The following is a 13,518-nucleotide window of genomic DNA, read 5'->3' as shown; positions in this document are numbered from 1 at the left end:
GTGGGGGCGTGGTGGGAAGAAGGTGATGGTTTGTGCAATTTCTGTCATGTGTTGCATTATATAAGCTGTGTGCATGGAGATTTAGCTTCTAAGCTGTTTATCAAGGTCCTGATGCCTGTGTATGGCTTTAACTATGTGAGTGCTGTGCTTCAATTCACTTGGGTAGGTTTCTGCTGAGGTTCAAGTTACGCTAGTGGATCACAGCCTGCAAGACCTAGTCCTGATGAAAGCAGCCTTCTTTTTTATTCCTGGGTTTCTTTCTGCTGTTTGAAACTGCTGCCTTTGATCTTTGTTTCAGTGACTCATTGCTTGCTTTGAGAAACACTTTGTAGTCCAGAGGGTTTCCCTAATTGTTGCAAATTCACAAGTCCAGTTAGTGAGGTGAATGAATAAGGCCAGCTGCAAAGTCTAGGAACTGCTACACTTCTTTGGAGAACCTCTGTCTGCATGGCTGGCATGGGACCCCTGGGATGAGCCCCCCGCCCTGAGACTGGGAGGTTTTCACCATGTTTTTTCAGATTGCTCTCTGTGTGTCTCTATGCTAACCTCTTTACCCAGAATTTACATTATGTTGGAAGGAAGATTTAACACACCCAGTCTGGGAAGTAAATGAGAGAAATAGTGACTTACTCTAGGCTGAGCGTGAAATCGAACACAAAGCCGGCTTCTTTGGCTCTGAGTTCACATCTTTGTGCCACACTGCCTCTTCTAAAGTGGTTGTGAACAGGAGAGAGACAACATACCCCCTATCAGAGAGCCCCACAGAGGGCTGTGCAGTGACACCCAGCGCTGCTACGACTGTGCTCTTGCCTCTGTCCCAGTTGTCACACATCTCGTTTGTGAAATGACTGCAAAACACTGCTCAGCCCCAGTTCTGAAGTACCCCAGCTGATGTAGTCTCAGGTCACTGCGTAAGGTATGCAGCACTGGAGAGCCTGGCCCTGAAGCAGTACCAGTCTCACATACCGTGAGTCAAGAGGCGTGACCCTGTCTGCATGAGAGTGCTTGGCGTCTATGGCAGGATTTCATAGTGAAATGAGCAGGAATTTGTTTAGCTCGGAATAACCCACTTTTTGCCCGGATAGCTGTTGAACGTGTTTTCCTTGCCTGGCTCACCCATTTCAGCAAGCTTTGAAGATCTGGCACAAGTTCAAATGCAAGCGCTTCACTGTTTATACAGTGGGGAATGGCAATGCAACACGAGCCTACTAACATGGCCCGCTTCAGCTCTTGCTCATTTTAATATAAAAGTGCATTCAGAGGATTCACAGTCCAGACCTGAACACTCCACATAGTTCTCGTTAGTCCCTCAGGGTGTGATTTCCAGTAGCTTAGTACAGACATGAGCATAAACAGAACTGCCGATAGTGTTGGGTTTTGCCCACCTCTATTTACAGGTGAAATTAAGAGTAAGAAAATTCCATCTTGAAAGTTTGTATTACAGAGCCAGAGCAGTGAAGGCTCTAAATATTTGTTTTATATATTGGTCTGATAAAGCGACAATAAATACAGGGTTGGTCAAAGCCACCTTTGTGAAGATTTTCCCAGCTAACTGTAGAGGAAGCCCAGCCCTGTAGGCTGAGATATGTGAGTTGAAGTGGGCTGTGCCTGCGAACGAATGAAGCAGAAGTCTCCTTCGCTGTGTCAAAGCGTTTAGCCGTGGTGATGGATGTCCTACATGGCACCTTGTCTGAGTGTCCAGGCTGCTTGTGTAGGTGAGCTGCTGGGGCAGCGTTTGTGCCGCCCGGGGTAAGGAGTGCTGTTTGTTTGCCCGTTGGTGCTGTTTTCACCTTGCTGCATAGGAGGGTGTAAGCTTAGAGATGCACTGCTGGTCAGAGAATTCAAATGGTAGAAAGACCAGGAAATTAGATTTTGATTCTCATGAAAGCTCTGTATACTGAATATGTATTTTTGGCTTGAAAGAGACCTGTCAGCATGCATGGTGTAGAGCCAAAATAGACTACGTGAGCTGCTTAGACAAACTGACTACTGACTCCACCACTGGTGCTGGAAGTAGCAGCGTAGCTTCGTATACCAAAAAATTTGCAGCCTGCTGAATGCTTTGCAGAAAGCAGATGTGTTCGTGCACGACTGCAGGTGAAAAGCCCGGTGCAGCTCATTGCTCGCATTGCCAGCTGAGCTCTCCAGACTGGCCCTAGGAGCTAAAGAAAATAAACTCTACCCTCTACCCTCCCTGCCCTTGCTCAGCAGCAGCTCTGTGGTCAGAAGCGTTCCTGCCTCTGCGGTTAATGAGAGCTATGCCTCTGCACTCTGCTTTTTCAGATTCACAGCTAAAATTTCATCTGTAGGCTTATGGCACTGATTTTAATCAAAACGTGTAAAGAAATATGCAGTTAATTGCAAATTTAAATTTCAATGCTGGAGGTTCATTTCGTAATAGATACAGTTATTGCCCTTTTTTGTTTCTTTCATCTGCGCACATTATGGTCATAAAATTGAAATTATGTATATTTCCAGATTTAATCATAAAATATATGCTTTTTTATTTTATTTTAATGCATATTTCCCTAAGTTCATATGCATACTATTTAATTCTTTTTATTGCATTTGAATAATTTTGTCAGGAAATCATGGACTGTAAATATCTGTGTTTCATTTTTAAATATTTATAAATAATTAAGCCACGTTCATTCTTTTGATAGAATAATTCTAGATTCACCCCTGCAGACCTCTCAGTGGAATTATTTTGATAAATCAAATTTCTCCATACCATCTCAGGCACTTAATTTTTTAAATTGTTTGACAGTTTATGATGCTAAACTGTAACCTCTCTGCACATTATGGTATTTTTAAATTATATTTTAAACAAGGAAAAACAGCTATTTCACATTTGATAGTAATAAACTAGCTAAAAACCCCTCTGCCAAATTCTTCTCAGCTAAACGAAAGTCCCCAAGCTAATATATCTGTCCTATATTTGGCTGAATAAAAGGCTGGAGGAGTTCAGTGTGGAGGGCACTCTTTCATTTTTAATGGGAAGTCAGAAGCATATAAAAATAGCTTTATGGATGGAGTTCTTATTTAACTCTAGTTTTTCCAGTAGAGATACAGATTATGGTGTAGATCGTTTCTCTTTTCAAGTTTGTCAGCCACAACACATTTGTTTGATTTTCTGCCGCAGGGATCCTCCCCAAAATGTTCCAGCTACATTAGCAATTACGTGTTGTTTGAGCAAAGGGCTTAGAGTCCTCAGAGATATTAGTGGCCGTAGCATCTTACAGAGCAGAAATAATAAAGACAAGCCTTTCCCCTCTAAGATTACAAAATTGTAAAAGCAACCTTTTTTCCATTTCTAAGAGTATGAAACCACGCCTAATGATCTTGGAGACACCACAAATAACAGTAATCAAATCACTTCTACGGATGTTTCCAACAAAGAGAATGAAGATAGCATCACTGTAAGTATATACGTGTTTCCTGATCTGTAATCTTGGTGGACTTTCTGGCTATACAACTCAAAAAACCACAGAGATTGTAATAGGACCCTGAGCTACCAGAACACCGGGGCTATTGCTGTCTTGAGATCAAAACTCAGAAAAAACCAAAAAAAAAATCAAAACACAAAATCCAGTGCTCCCCACTCTTGTCCTCCCCCCATTTTTTGGAAGAGTGAATCACTTTTTAGTCCAAGTAAGATTGCTAGTTGTTTCATGCTTTTCTGAACGAAGAGTAATATTTTAGCCTGAGAATTTGCTTCTAATTTTAGCCAAGGAGAGTAACTCTTTATTTATAAAACAAAGACATCCAAGGTAATTTGAAGATTGTTTGAATTCCAATCTTGGAGTCAGCTTCTCCTTATAGAGAGACTGTGGTGCAATAAACTTTACAATTAGAATTTGTTTTTAAAACATGATTTCATGTAGAGTTTCTGACTCAATAGTTTATGGCAGATTTTAGTGTATGTAGCTGAATTGGTGGGCCTCCTCCTTTGCTGTCTTGGCTCTCATGCTCCCCTGAACCGAATTGTTGGGAAGTGGTAGTGGGTGGCCAGTGTGGCTGATAGTGCAGCCTCTCTGCAGCAGTGACTCTGTAAAGCAGCAGGCGGTGGAGGGTGTGTGCATTTGTGAACCAGAGAGCGGACTGTGGGTTGTGACACTGTGCAAAAAAATTGGGAGGACCCCCAGAAAGTCAAGTCTGGTCTGATAACAGCAGCGTTGAATGGCTGAGGTTGGAAGGAACCTCTGGAAATCCTCTGATCTAAATGCCTCTCCTTAAAGTGGGACCAGCATGCTTGCTCAGGGTTGTCTCCACTCTGGTTTTGATGTGTATAGCGATGGAGACCCCACAGCTACTCCAGACAATCTGTACCAGTGTTCAAACAGCCTCATAATAACATTTTTTTTCCTATGTGCTTTTTAAATGTGTTTTCTTATAACATGCCACTCTGCTGGAACAGAGACCTGGGTGATATGGACTCCCTCCCACCTGCCTTGAATGTGTAGGATGTTGAAAAAGTTGTTCTCAGAGGTGTCTGAATCTGTTCTCTGCATGGTAGAAGAAACCTCAACAAGTGGCTGCTTTCTGTACTCTTTGATCTAAGCGGAAATGTTTCCCAGTTGAAATGACTCTCTTACCTAACTGGGTTAATCTGAATGTATGCTGAATGTCTTTGAAGGTAGTTCATGAGAACAAAACAAGCAGATCTGTTTGTGTCCTCTTTTTTAGGTGTATGTTGTGGTGGGAATTGCAGCACTGGTGTGCACTGGCTTAGTAATAATGCTCATTATTCTGAAGTTTGGAAGACACTCTAAGTTTGGAATGAAAGGTAAGCAGGGTTGGTTTTTATACCTTGCAGAATTATTGTGGGTTTTATGAGCTGATAATATAGGCTTCTGCACTGAGAACAGTCAAATAACTAAATTAAGTGCCATGACATTTAGTGTTTGTTTCTTCATCAGGTAAGTAAGATGTAGACAAAGTGTAGAATTTTGGATCAAACTCTTCTCTTTGTTACTTAAGACAAAACCCTTTTTTCTCCCTTCCACTGCAAAGCCTCCAGGACACTTCCTGGAGTAAAATATTTCTTGAGTCAGTGAGGTAGGAAAAAGATAGGAGATGAAATTTATTCTGATACGAATTTGATTACAGCAATTTGTCAAGAATATATGCTACCTGTAAGAGGTACTTCAGAATGTACTGCAGTGTCAGGGTGATAGATTCAAGGGGAAACAACAGCAAGAATGGAAGGTGCGTTTGTAGTGGATCCTGTCATACTAGTGCTTTCTGACATGCATTTTCTTAAGCTCCTGTTTGTATCTTGGGAAGTAGCAGCTGGAGAGAATGGCAAGTGCTCATGTCCCTGTAGAAGGGTGACATCTCAGCCCTTCCATTTATTCATTTATTTTTTTCACAGTGACATGGAGGTATGTGTAACTTGGAACTACCTGCAACAACTCCATTGCTGTATTATTTTACTGATACCAGTCTGTGTCTGGCAATGTGGGTCAAACCGTATTTAAAAAAAAAAAAAAAAAGAAAAAGAAAAAACCACTTGCTTTCATGTTGGGAGGACTAAAAGGTGCTTTGCTGTGCACTAGAGGAAATGGGCTTATGTTCTTAAGATGTGTAGATCTGTGGAGGATCTGTAGGGAGAGTGGTGAGTAATCTTTCATGAGGTTCCTGTTATCCACATGGCCTGCCTCTCAGCTGTGCTGATGACATTTACAACATAGGACCACATAGATTTTTGGAAACCGAAACTTGCTCTTGACAAGTACTCTTTTCAGAGACACCAACTGTGTATTTTGTGTTTCAGTGTTCTGTTTAGAAGAGAGTTCATGGGACAAATGAGGTTTGAGCAGAGCAGAAATGTAGTCAGTGCAGATTGGCTTGCTGGGTTGGTAACCTTTTCTCTCACCTCCTTGAGACAGGACATAGTCTCTGCTCTTCAGGGTGGTATTAAAAGAGGGCAGTCATTGTGAAATATCCTGAATAGCATCATGGAGACAGCAGGATAGAGCTGCAGAGTTTTGGCCAGAGAGTAGAAGAAATTTCTGTGACTGAACAGCAGTTCAATGTAGATTTTATTTGTCTCTAAATTTTTTTTAATTGCGTTTAGAGAGCTGAAGTAGGTGGAAAGTAAATGAGAAAAATGATGAGAAATGTCTGATGTTAGCTTTTTAAAGCTGAACACTTATTAGGTTTTTCAAAATTTGCATTAAACATTTCAACACGACATTACTGAAGGAACTAGGAAGTAAATTCTGCCCTAAGGGGGTATGCACAAAGTAGCATTTTGTGTGGTAACATGTTAAGTTACCTTCCAGGAAGCTCCTTACATGATGGTTGTTTTTCAGTATCTTCAGGTGTAACTTTTTTTTACAAAAATAATGCTCTTGCCTGATCGGTAAGTTTGATCTCAGTTGTTTTTTGTTGCAGAGTTATTCATGTAGGTCATTTTGTTTAGGATATGCTTTTGAGGAAACTACTATGTGAAATTACGAAAGCCATCAACCTCATATATGGTGTTTATTTTGGTATATAAATTTGACCAGTGATAGTTCCAAAGATCAGTAGAATTAGTTCACAGTTCAGATACACTCCTTCAAAGACCTGATGCTATGCATGGGATGTGTAGTAATGGTGACATGTCACGGTGAGCAACAAGGAACTCTTGAATACGTTTTCATTAGAAAGGAGTGACCTTCATTTGACCCTGAAGCGAACCTCGAACTTCTCCAAAGTTTGCATTCACACCTGAGCATCACAGTCTGGATCTATCTGTTGCTCAAAGTCCCCAAAATGCTCTCTCCATTTATCACCATCAGTATTATTGAATTTATATGAAAGCAATATTTACGGGCCTGAGATTAGAACACCAAGTCGATATGTAATACCCCATCTAACAATAAAATATTACCTGCTCTGAAAAGCCTACAGCACAAGTATATATTGAGAATTCATAAATGAAGATATACAACCTGGGGTATTTGAGCTTGATCCGTACCATACATTTAAAACGTGTTTCTTGGAAATTCTGAATGAAAGGATCAAGCCAGCTACATGTTAACTCCTTGAACTGTTACTCATTGAATTCAATGACATCAAAATTAGTCCCAACTTAACATATAATGTTATAGCTGGTTGCCTAATAAGTCTTAGTGGGTAAATGGGAAGGAGTAAAATATCCAGATTGCCATTGAAAATATTTATAAAACAAGATAAACCAGTCTTCATTTCAAATCTTGCACAAAATACTAAAGAGTGTTTTGCATTTGTAAGAAGGAACTTCTTGAGTTACATCAGGCAGAAATACACAAAAGGCTGTGCTTCATTCTTCTGTTTTCTTGTGAGAACACAACACAGTCATCTCAGACACCTTCCCATTAAACAGTTCCCCACTCTTCTTCAACAAGCAGTTTGGAAAAAAACCAGAATAGTCACTCAGTAGCTGGAGCAGTCAAACTGGCACTCAGTGGTTTTTTTCATGTAAACCTGTACATGGAAAAAGTGTTCCACTGAAAATCAGAAAAAGCAGTGTGTAAATAAGCAATCAGCACTGCATGTCCTGCATGTCTTTATGCAAGGAATAAATTTTTTACCCTCTTTAGGTTCACAGCAGGCATCTGCAGCTTCTTGAGGATGTTTAATGTCATATATTTAAATGCCAGTTTATACCATCTTTTACACAGGCATCATCTGCCCACCTTTTAGACTGTGTCCTTGCTGAGTCCTTCTGCCCTTACAGAGCTTGAGCATGGTTGGAGTGTGGGACCGACAGTGATAGCATCCTCAGAAAGAGATGTGGAGTGGGTGGTTGTGTCTGAGCTATGCTGCATCAGAGCCTCCCGTACCTGGATGCACGGCACATGCTTGAAGAGCCTCAAAGATTGCCACAGAGCTCTCATGCCCTGGTTGTCTTCTTTCCGGTACTGTGCTGAGCAAAAAAAGAGTCCAGTTTATGTGATAGGGAGCACCAGGTCCTCTGGGAGCTTCCAGTGCTTTGGCAGTACTGATCAATCTGTTACCAAGATCTGTTAAAGAGCTGTATAAAAATACCTATCTTTTGTCTTCTCTCTTCTCCTTGTATATCTAATGTGCAGGGACAACTGGGGTTATGTTCATTTCACTCAGTTACCTTTCCAAATTGTAGTAGTAGAGTGGTTTTGCAGGTAAGTAGGACAAGCAAAACACTAGTTCACCACCAGTGACAAAGCAAAAACATTTTGTTGGTGATCTTCTGGATTCCGGTTGAAGTTGGGTTGCACCGTAAGAGGCAATTGTTCTAATTCTTGCCTTTCTTCTTTTCATCCCCTAGGGGATGATGAGCTAGGGGAAATAGCAGGTTCTGATGATTAACTTCAGGATCAGTATTAGTACAGAACCGGGCTGTGATCTGTGCTAGAAGAATCTTAAAATAGGGTTAGTACAAAAGACCGGTACCATTCTTTATGGATAAATGCTGATGTTTTGCTGAACTTCCAGACTTCCATTAGAAAATTCATCAGAGTAACCGGTGAAGCGTAATTCTCTCTATTTCTCTGTTTGTGTATGTTTTAAACACCTTCTTATACAGTGTCTGTTGATAACAGCTTTGTGTGAAAAGCTGATTTTGGTTGCTTAAGTCCAGAGGTGAGGTTTTTAGACCCTTGGAAGATGCTGCAGCATAAATGATGAAAGCCTCAATTAATTTCTTAAATGTATTCATTAGGGTTTGCGGGTTGCTTTTGTGAAACACCTTGGCTGGCTTGTTTGCTTGCTGGAGGATGTGAAAGTGCTTATGGTGGGAATTCACTGAAGGCTGCCAAAACAGCTCTTACCATTTTGTGTGTATTTCTGACTTCATCTAACCATCTTATGAAACTGAAAAATAGCAAGGGAACTGGAGTAGGAAGGGCAGGGGAAGGTTTGTGGACTCCCTGAGAGGATTTGTGGAAGAATAATTCTAGTCATGTTTTATTCTACCTCCCATGTTGAAAAATAAATGTAAATAGACAACTAGTTGCAGCATAATCAATCTGATATAAACAATTTGGAAATGTTAACGTAGCAGCATGCCATTAAGCATGAGTGGAACTATGAAGGAAAGTGGTGGATGATATATCAGTGGATAAAATGAAATCACATAATTCAGTTAAAAGGATAAAAACACTTAAACACTTTTGAGATTTGAACCGTAGTAAATGCCAGCACAGGATGTCCCTATTCCAGCAACAATGCAATATTCCTTAGTTCTTCATCCTTGCTAGGAAAGCTGCGAGTGGGTGGTTATGGACAGGAGTATTATTGCAACTGCTTTCCTGTAGAGATAACCAGAGCTTCTGTAGATTCTAACAAAACCAGAAAGGAGAGAAAACCCACTCCTCCCCAAAGCAGCCCCTTTTGTAAACAAATAGAATCTGTCAGAAGTAGGGGGAAGTATGTATACTTAATCCCTTTGGGTTGAGAGGCATTTCTTTGAAGTATGAAGTTCTGTCAGTGCTTGGAGCTGTGTACGGTACAGCAAAGGTAAGGGAACAATCAGTCTGAAATCCCATTGTACTTAGGCGGTGCCAGCTATCTTCTCCTGTCTGTGGGCTTGGGCGTCATACTTTGAAAGGTGCTGCCCTTCCCTCGATGAACTACCTACCGTGTCTAAACATATGAAGGCTTTGCCTCTTTTGCAGTCTTTGAAGTCCATGCAGTTTGGGATACAGGAATTTGTCTTTCTCTGGGTTGATTTAAGAAAGAAAACAGTGTCCCTTTTAGGCCAAACACCCCCAAATACTATCTTTCCTTCAAAATCTTGCTAGCTGCTTGTCAGTTTTGAGTGCAAATTTGAAATTTGGATTGTCAATCAGGACGCTGTGCTCTTGCATCAAACTGAGTAAAAGTTATGAACATAGCTGTAGATTTTGCCTGCCAAAGTCAAAACAGGGTATTTTCTTTTACTTGATAGCTGAAACTTGAACTTCCTCAAAACAATCCCAGCTATTCTAACAGGAGCACATTGATATTCGAGCAATATATTTTTCTTCTCTGTGTGTCATTCATTATATTGTTTTTGCTGGTAAACTCTTGTTAAATATTGAACTTCAGTCCAAAAGACAGTGCAGGAGAGTGGAGCTTGGAACTCGTCTTTGGTTGTGGCATATTTCTCAGTTGGCTTACAATATTTTAGTTGGGATAAGAAACACTGTACGACTGCATGATAAAAGCTTCCTTACAAAGCAGTATTGCCATTCTGACACAATGCATCCAGTAGGACTTAAAGTCTTTTACCCTCATTTAACCGAGTGATCATATTTACATGACTTTAAACACTGCGGCATCCAGGTAAGAGTGGAGTGCTTTACTGTTCTGACTGAATGTGACCATTTATTGAGGCTTTTGCGTGTTCTTTTTGGATGTAACTTTAGGGCCAGCAGGAAAAATCTTTCCTTTCTTATTTGTAAGCATATAGCAAAAGGTCACTGTAATCTCTGCTTTAATATGTTTTACTTGACTCCCTGTTGTTGTGGGAAGGGTATGATTGCAAGAGACTTCAAAACAAACCCTGCTTCATTTACACTGGCAATTGAAGAGTTTAGATTTTGAAGAGTTTAGATGACTTTAAGCAAGTGGTTTGAAGTACTGGTATGAGAAAAGGAAGAGCTGTTCTCTTTATTAGTAACTCACACATTACCACATGTCTTGCTTACGCGTTTGGGTTGCTTATAGGCTGGGAGAAGAATGAAACGTGGTTAGAATACAAGAGCTTCTGCTGCTTTTAATTCTAAACGAAGTGCAAAGCAAAAGCTTTGCATCTTCAGCAAAGACCTGCAGTTTGGCAAATACGATCTAATGTTCAAATTGGTCTGCAGTAAGCTTGCAGTGAGAGCTTCCTGGGCAGTTTTGCCTTGTATACCAGATGATTAAGAAGATCGGCTTGTGCCATGGGAACATGCTTACTGCTTGGCCTTCATCAAGTCACCTAAATCCTGAACTTTTTTCATTAGTACCTGTAGAAGTGATTTTGTGCTGTGTTGTACCTACCCAACTGCTTATTCTGTGGGCGACGATCCTTTAAAGTCTTTAGAACATTTCATTATTTAGTCAATGAGCAGAATATAAAAGAGAGATTAATTCATGTGAGTCAGTGTCGTAAGATAAGATGTAGGAAAAAATGTGCTCAAATCCGCAGTATTTTTGGTGAGTAGTCATGTAAAAGCAATGATGATATTGCTCATCTGAACCACACACAAAAAAGCCATTTTCATTGTTTGACAATGGAATTCCAGTCCCTGCAATCATGGGCAGCTCATATAAATTGCCTGTCTCAGGTGCATTGCTTGTACAATAGGGATGATAATATTTACTTGCCACATGAACATCTGGAAGATAGGGATCATGGGCAGCTCATATAAATTGCCTGTCTCAGGTGCATTGCTTGTACAATAGGGATGATAATATTTACTTGCCACACGAACATCTGGAAGATAGGGTTGCAATGCCTTTAAGTACCTTACGCTGAAGAAGCAAATTGCTATAAGTACTCTAAAGAATGAGAGTTCTTATGAACTGATTCGCAAAATTGATTTTGTGTAAAGGATTTTACAAAGATCTCAAAATATTTAACCCCCCATTCTCTTGTGTTCCTATAAAGAAAAGAGGTGGCTCTTAAAGCACTTGTTTTGGGACCGTGTCATTCCAGCAGAATATGGTGCTAGACATTTCTAGCTTTCCATTACTATTTATATAAAATTTGATCTGTAGGTCTCAGCTTTCCGTTTCTGTCTGTTACTAGTTTTCCTACAGTGCAAGATATAAGAGAGGAGTGTAGGCTCTGGTTCTGTAGTAGAAACAGGTCAGTGGACAACATGCCCCATATATAACAAAGGTATTAGGGAGACATCTCAAATCTGAAGCTGGGGAATTTTTAATGATGAGACAGTACATTTGGTTGCAAAATTCAGACTCATTTACAACGATTGAGGCAGAAAAGGAGTTATTAACTTGTTGAGAGCTTTTCATGATTCAGACTAATGTACTGAGGGATATTGTTAAATAAGGAAAATTATCTGGGGCCTCATGTCTAATACTATTAAAAACATGTGAAGAACAAGTGTAAACAAGTACCTGTTGTATTCCACTCCCTCTCCCTCAAAAAAAAAGTGTACAAGCAGGTGATGGGATGAAGGAGGGCACATGTATGTTGTGTGCGTGAAGTGAGATGAACTGGAGCACTCGGGGGAGGCTGAGTAGAGGATAGCTTAGAGGTGAAATGGAAGGAGACTGAAGAGAGATGAGACTAATAATGGATGCAGTGGACAAGAGTAGAGCTAAAAATCATAGTTGCCAGGGCCCTACCTTGATATGGGCCAAGGCTCGCAGAAATACCGCAGTTCATAGATCAAGGTAGAGGCAAAAGAGAAGAATCAGTCTTAAAGCTGTAAATTGCAGAGACTCAACCCCGTGTTCAGTCTACATCCACATTTTGCTTCACCAGTCTTTGTTTTACAGAGCCCAGAGCTTCTTTTTTAATTTCTTAAGTGCAAAGGGTGAACACTTATCTGCTTATATGAACTTGTGCCCATATAGAGGTCACACTGATTTGGGAATGCATTTGTGAGGGCAAATTGTGGTTTAGCCCATGGTGAGTTTTAGGGAGAGGTAAGATTGCATGTAGGAGAAAATATAAGGACGAGAGAAATGGGAGGTGGGAGAGCAGGTGGGCCATAATAAATAAATGTTTACTCAGAGTGAGATCAGGCACAAAGATAGGTTGGAAGAAGTATTCAGATCAGATGTGGGGAAAGATCAGTGAGTGGGAAGAAAAGAGCACAGCAAGCCCATGTTATTTATTTATTTATGTATTTTTCAGTGGCCTCAGTTCTCCAATGCTTTAAGCACAGTTTAGTACAAAGTGCGTATGTGCTTGATTGTGATCGTCATTTGAGGAAATGTTCCTCCTCTGGTCGAGGTCCACTGATTTCTGTAAACAGGTCTGAAGTCTGAACTTTTTTTTTTCTAATTTTTTGCTGAGCTTGGGACAAACCCTGTGCTTGTCCTGAATAGTAGATAATACAATTACTCTGCTTCATGAAGTTCTGTTTTTAAATACCTGGCCATGTTAGCTGCTTATCAATTCTGTTAGCAGATTTTCAGTTCTTAGTACAGCTGGAGCGCCCTTTCTTTGTTTTGCTCCTGTAAAAGCGGCCAGTATTGAATTTTGCACAACAGAGTCTGGCTGGCACAGGGCACTGTGCTGTAGCTCTCCTCACATTTGTCGTCTTCCTGCTTCCTGCAGTGAAGCTGAGTCTTTTAAAGTAGCGTAGATGGAATCACAAAGAAGTGAAGATTCATTTAAGTATGCTCCAGGCAAACGTGTGTGTCTAAAATTGCCCCACAAACAAAAACTGCTCAGAGATTGAATATGATTTTCAAAGTTTTCTGATGCTTATTTGAACTTTCACTAAATTAGGCAAACTGCTTGATCTTTTGTGCCTGATTTTGCGAAAACACACAGGAGTAGCCTTTTATCAACATCTTCCTTTGACGCATCTGAAGATGCCCTTGTTTTGTTTGCATTACACTCTT

At 40.4% G+C, this 13,518-nt stretch overlaps 1 protein-coding gene across 1 annotated transcript in view; it reads left to right on the top strand.

Annotated features, from left to right (window-relative positions):
- Positions 1 to 13,518, top strand: part of NTRK2 (neurotrophic tyrosine kinase, receptor, type 2) — a gene marked incomplete at its 3' end in the record, with an annotated part of 62,139 nt that overhangs the window by 35,574 nt on the left and 13,047 nt on the right. The window contains exons 8-9 of the mRNA XM_010137873.1: positions 3,319 to 3,419; positions 4,687 to 4,786. Of these exons, the coding sequence (XP_010136175.1) occupies positions 3,319 to 3,419; positions 4,687 to 4,786 (201 nt within the window). The remainder of the gene's footprint in view (positions 1 to 3,318; positions 3,420 to 4,686; positions 4,787 to 13,518) is intronic.

This window comes from Buceros rhinoceros, unplaced genomic scaffold (assembly GCF_000710305.1).
Source record: "Buceros rhinoceros silvestris isolate BGI_N320 unplaced genomic scaffold, ASM71030v1 scaffold676, whole genome shotgun sequence".
Classification (NCBI taxonomy): domain Eukaryota; kingdom Metazoa; phylum Chordata; class Aves; order Bucerotiformes; family Bucerotidae; genus Buceros; species Buceros rhinoceros.
This window is presented reverse-complemented; position numbering and strand designations above follow the sequence as displayed.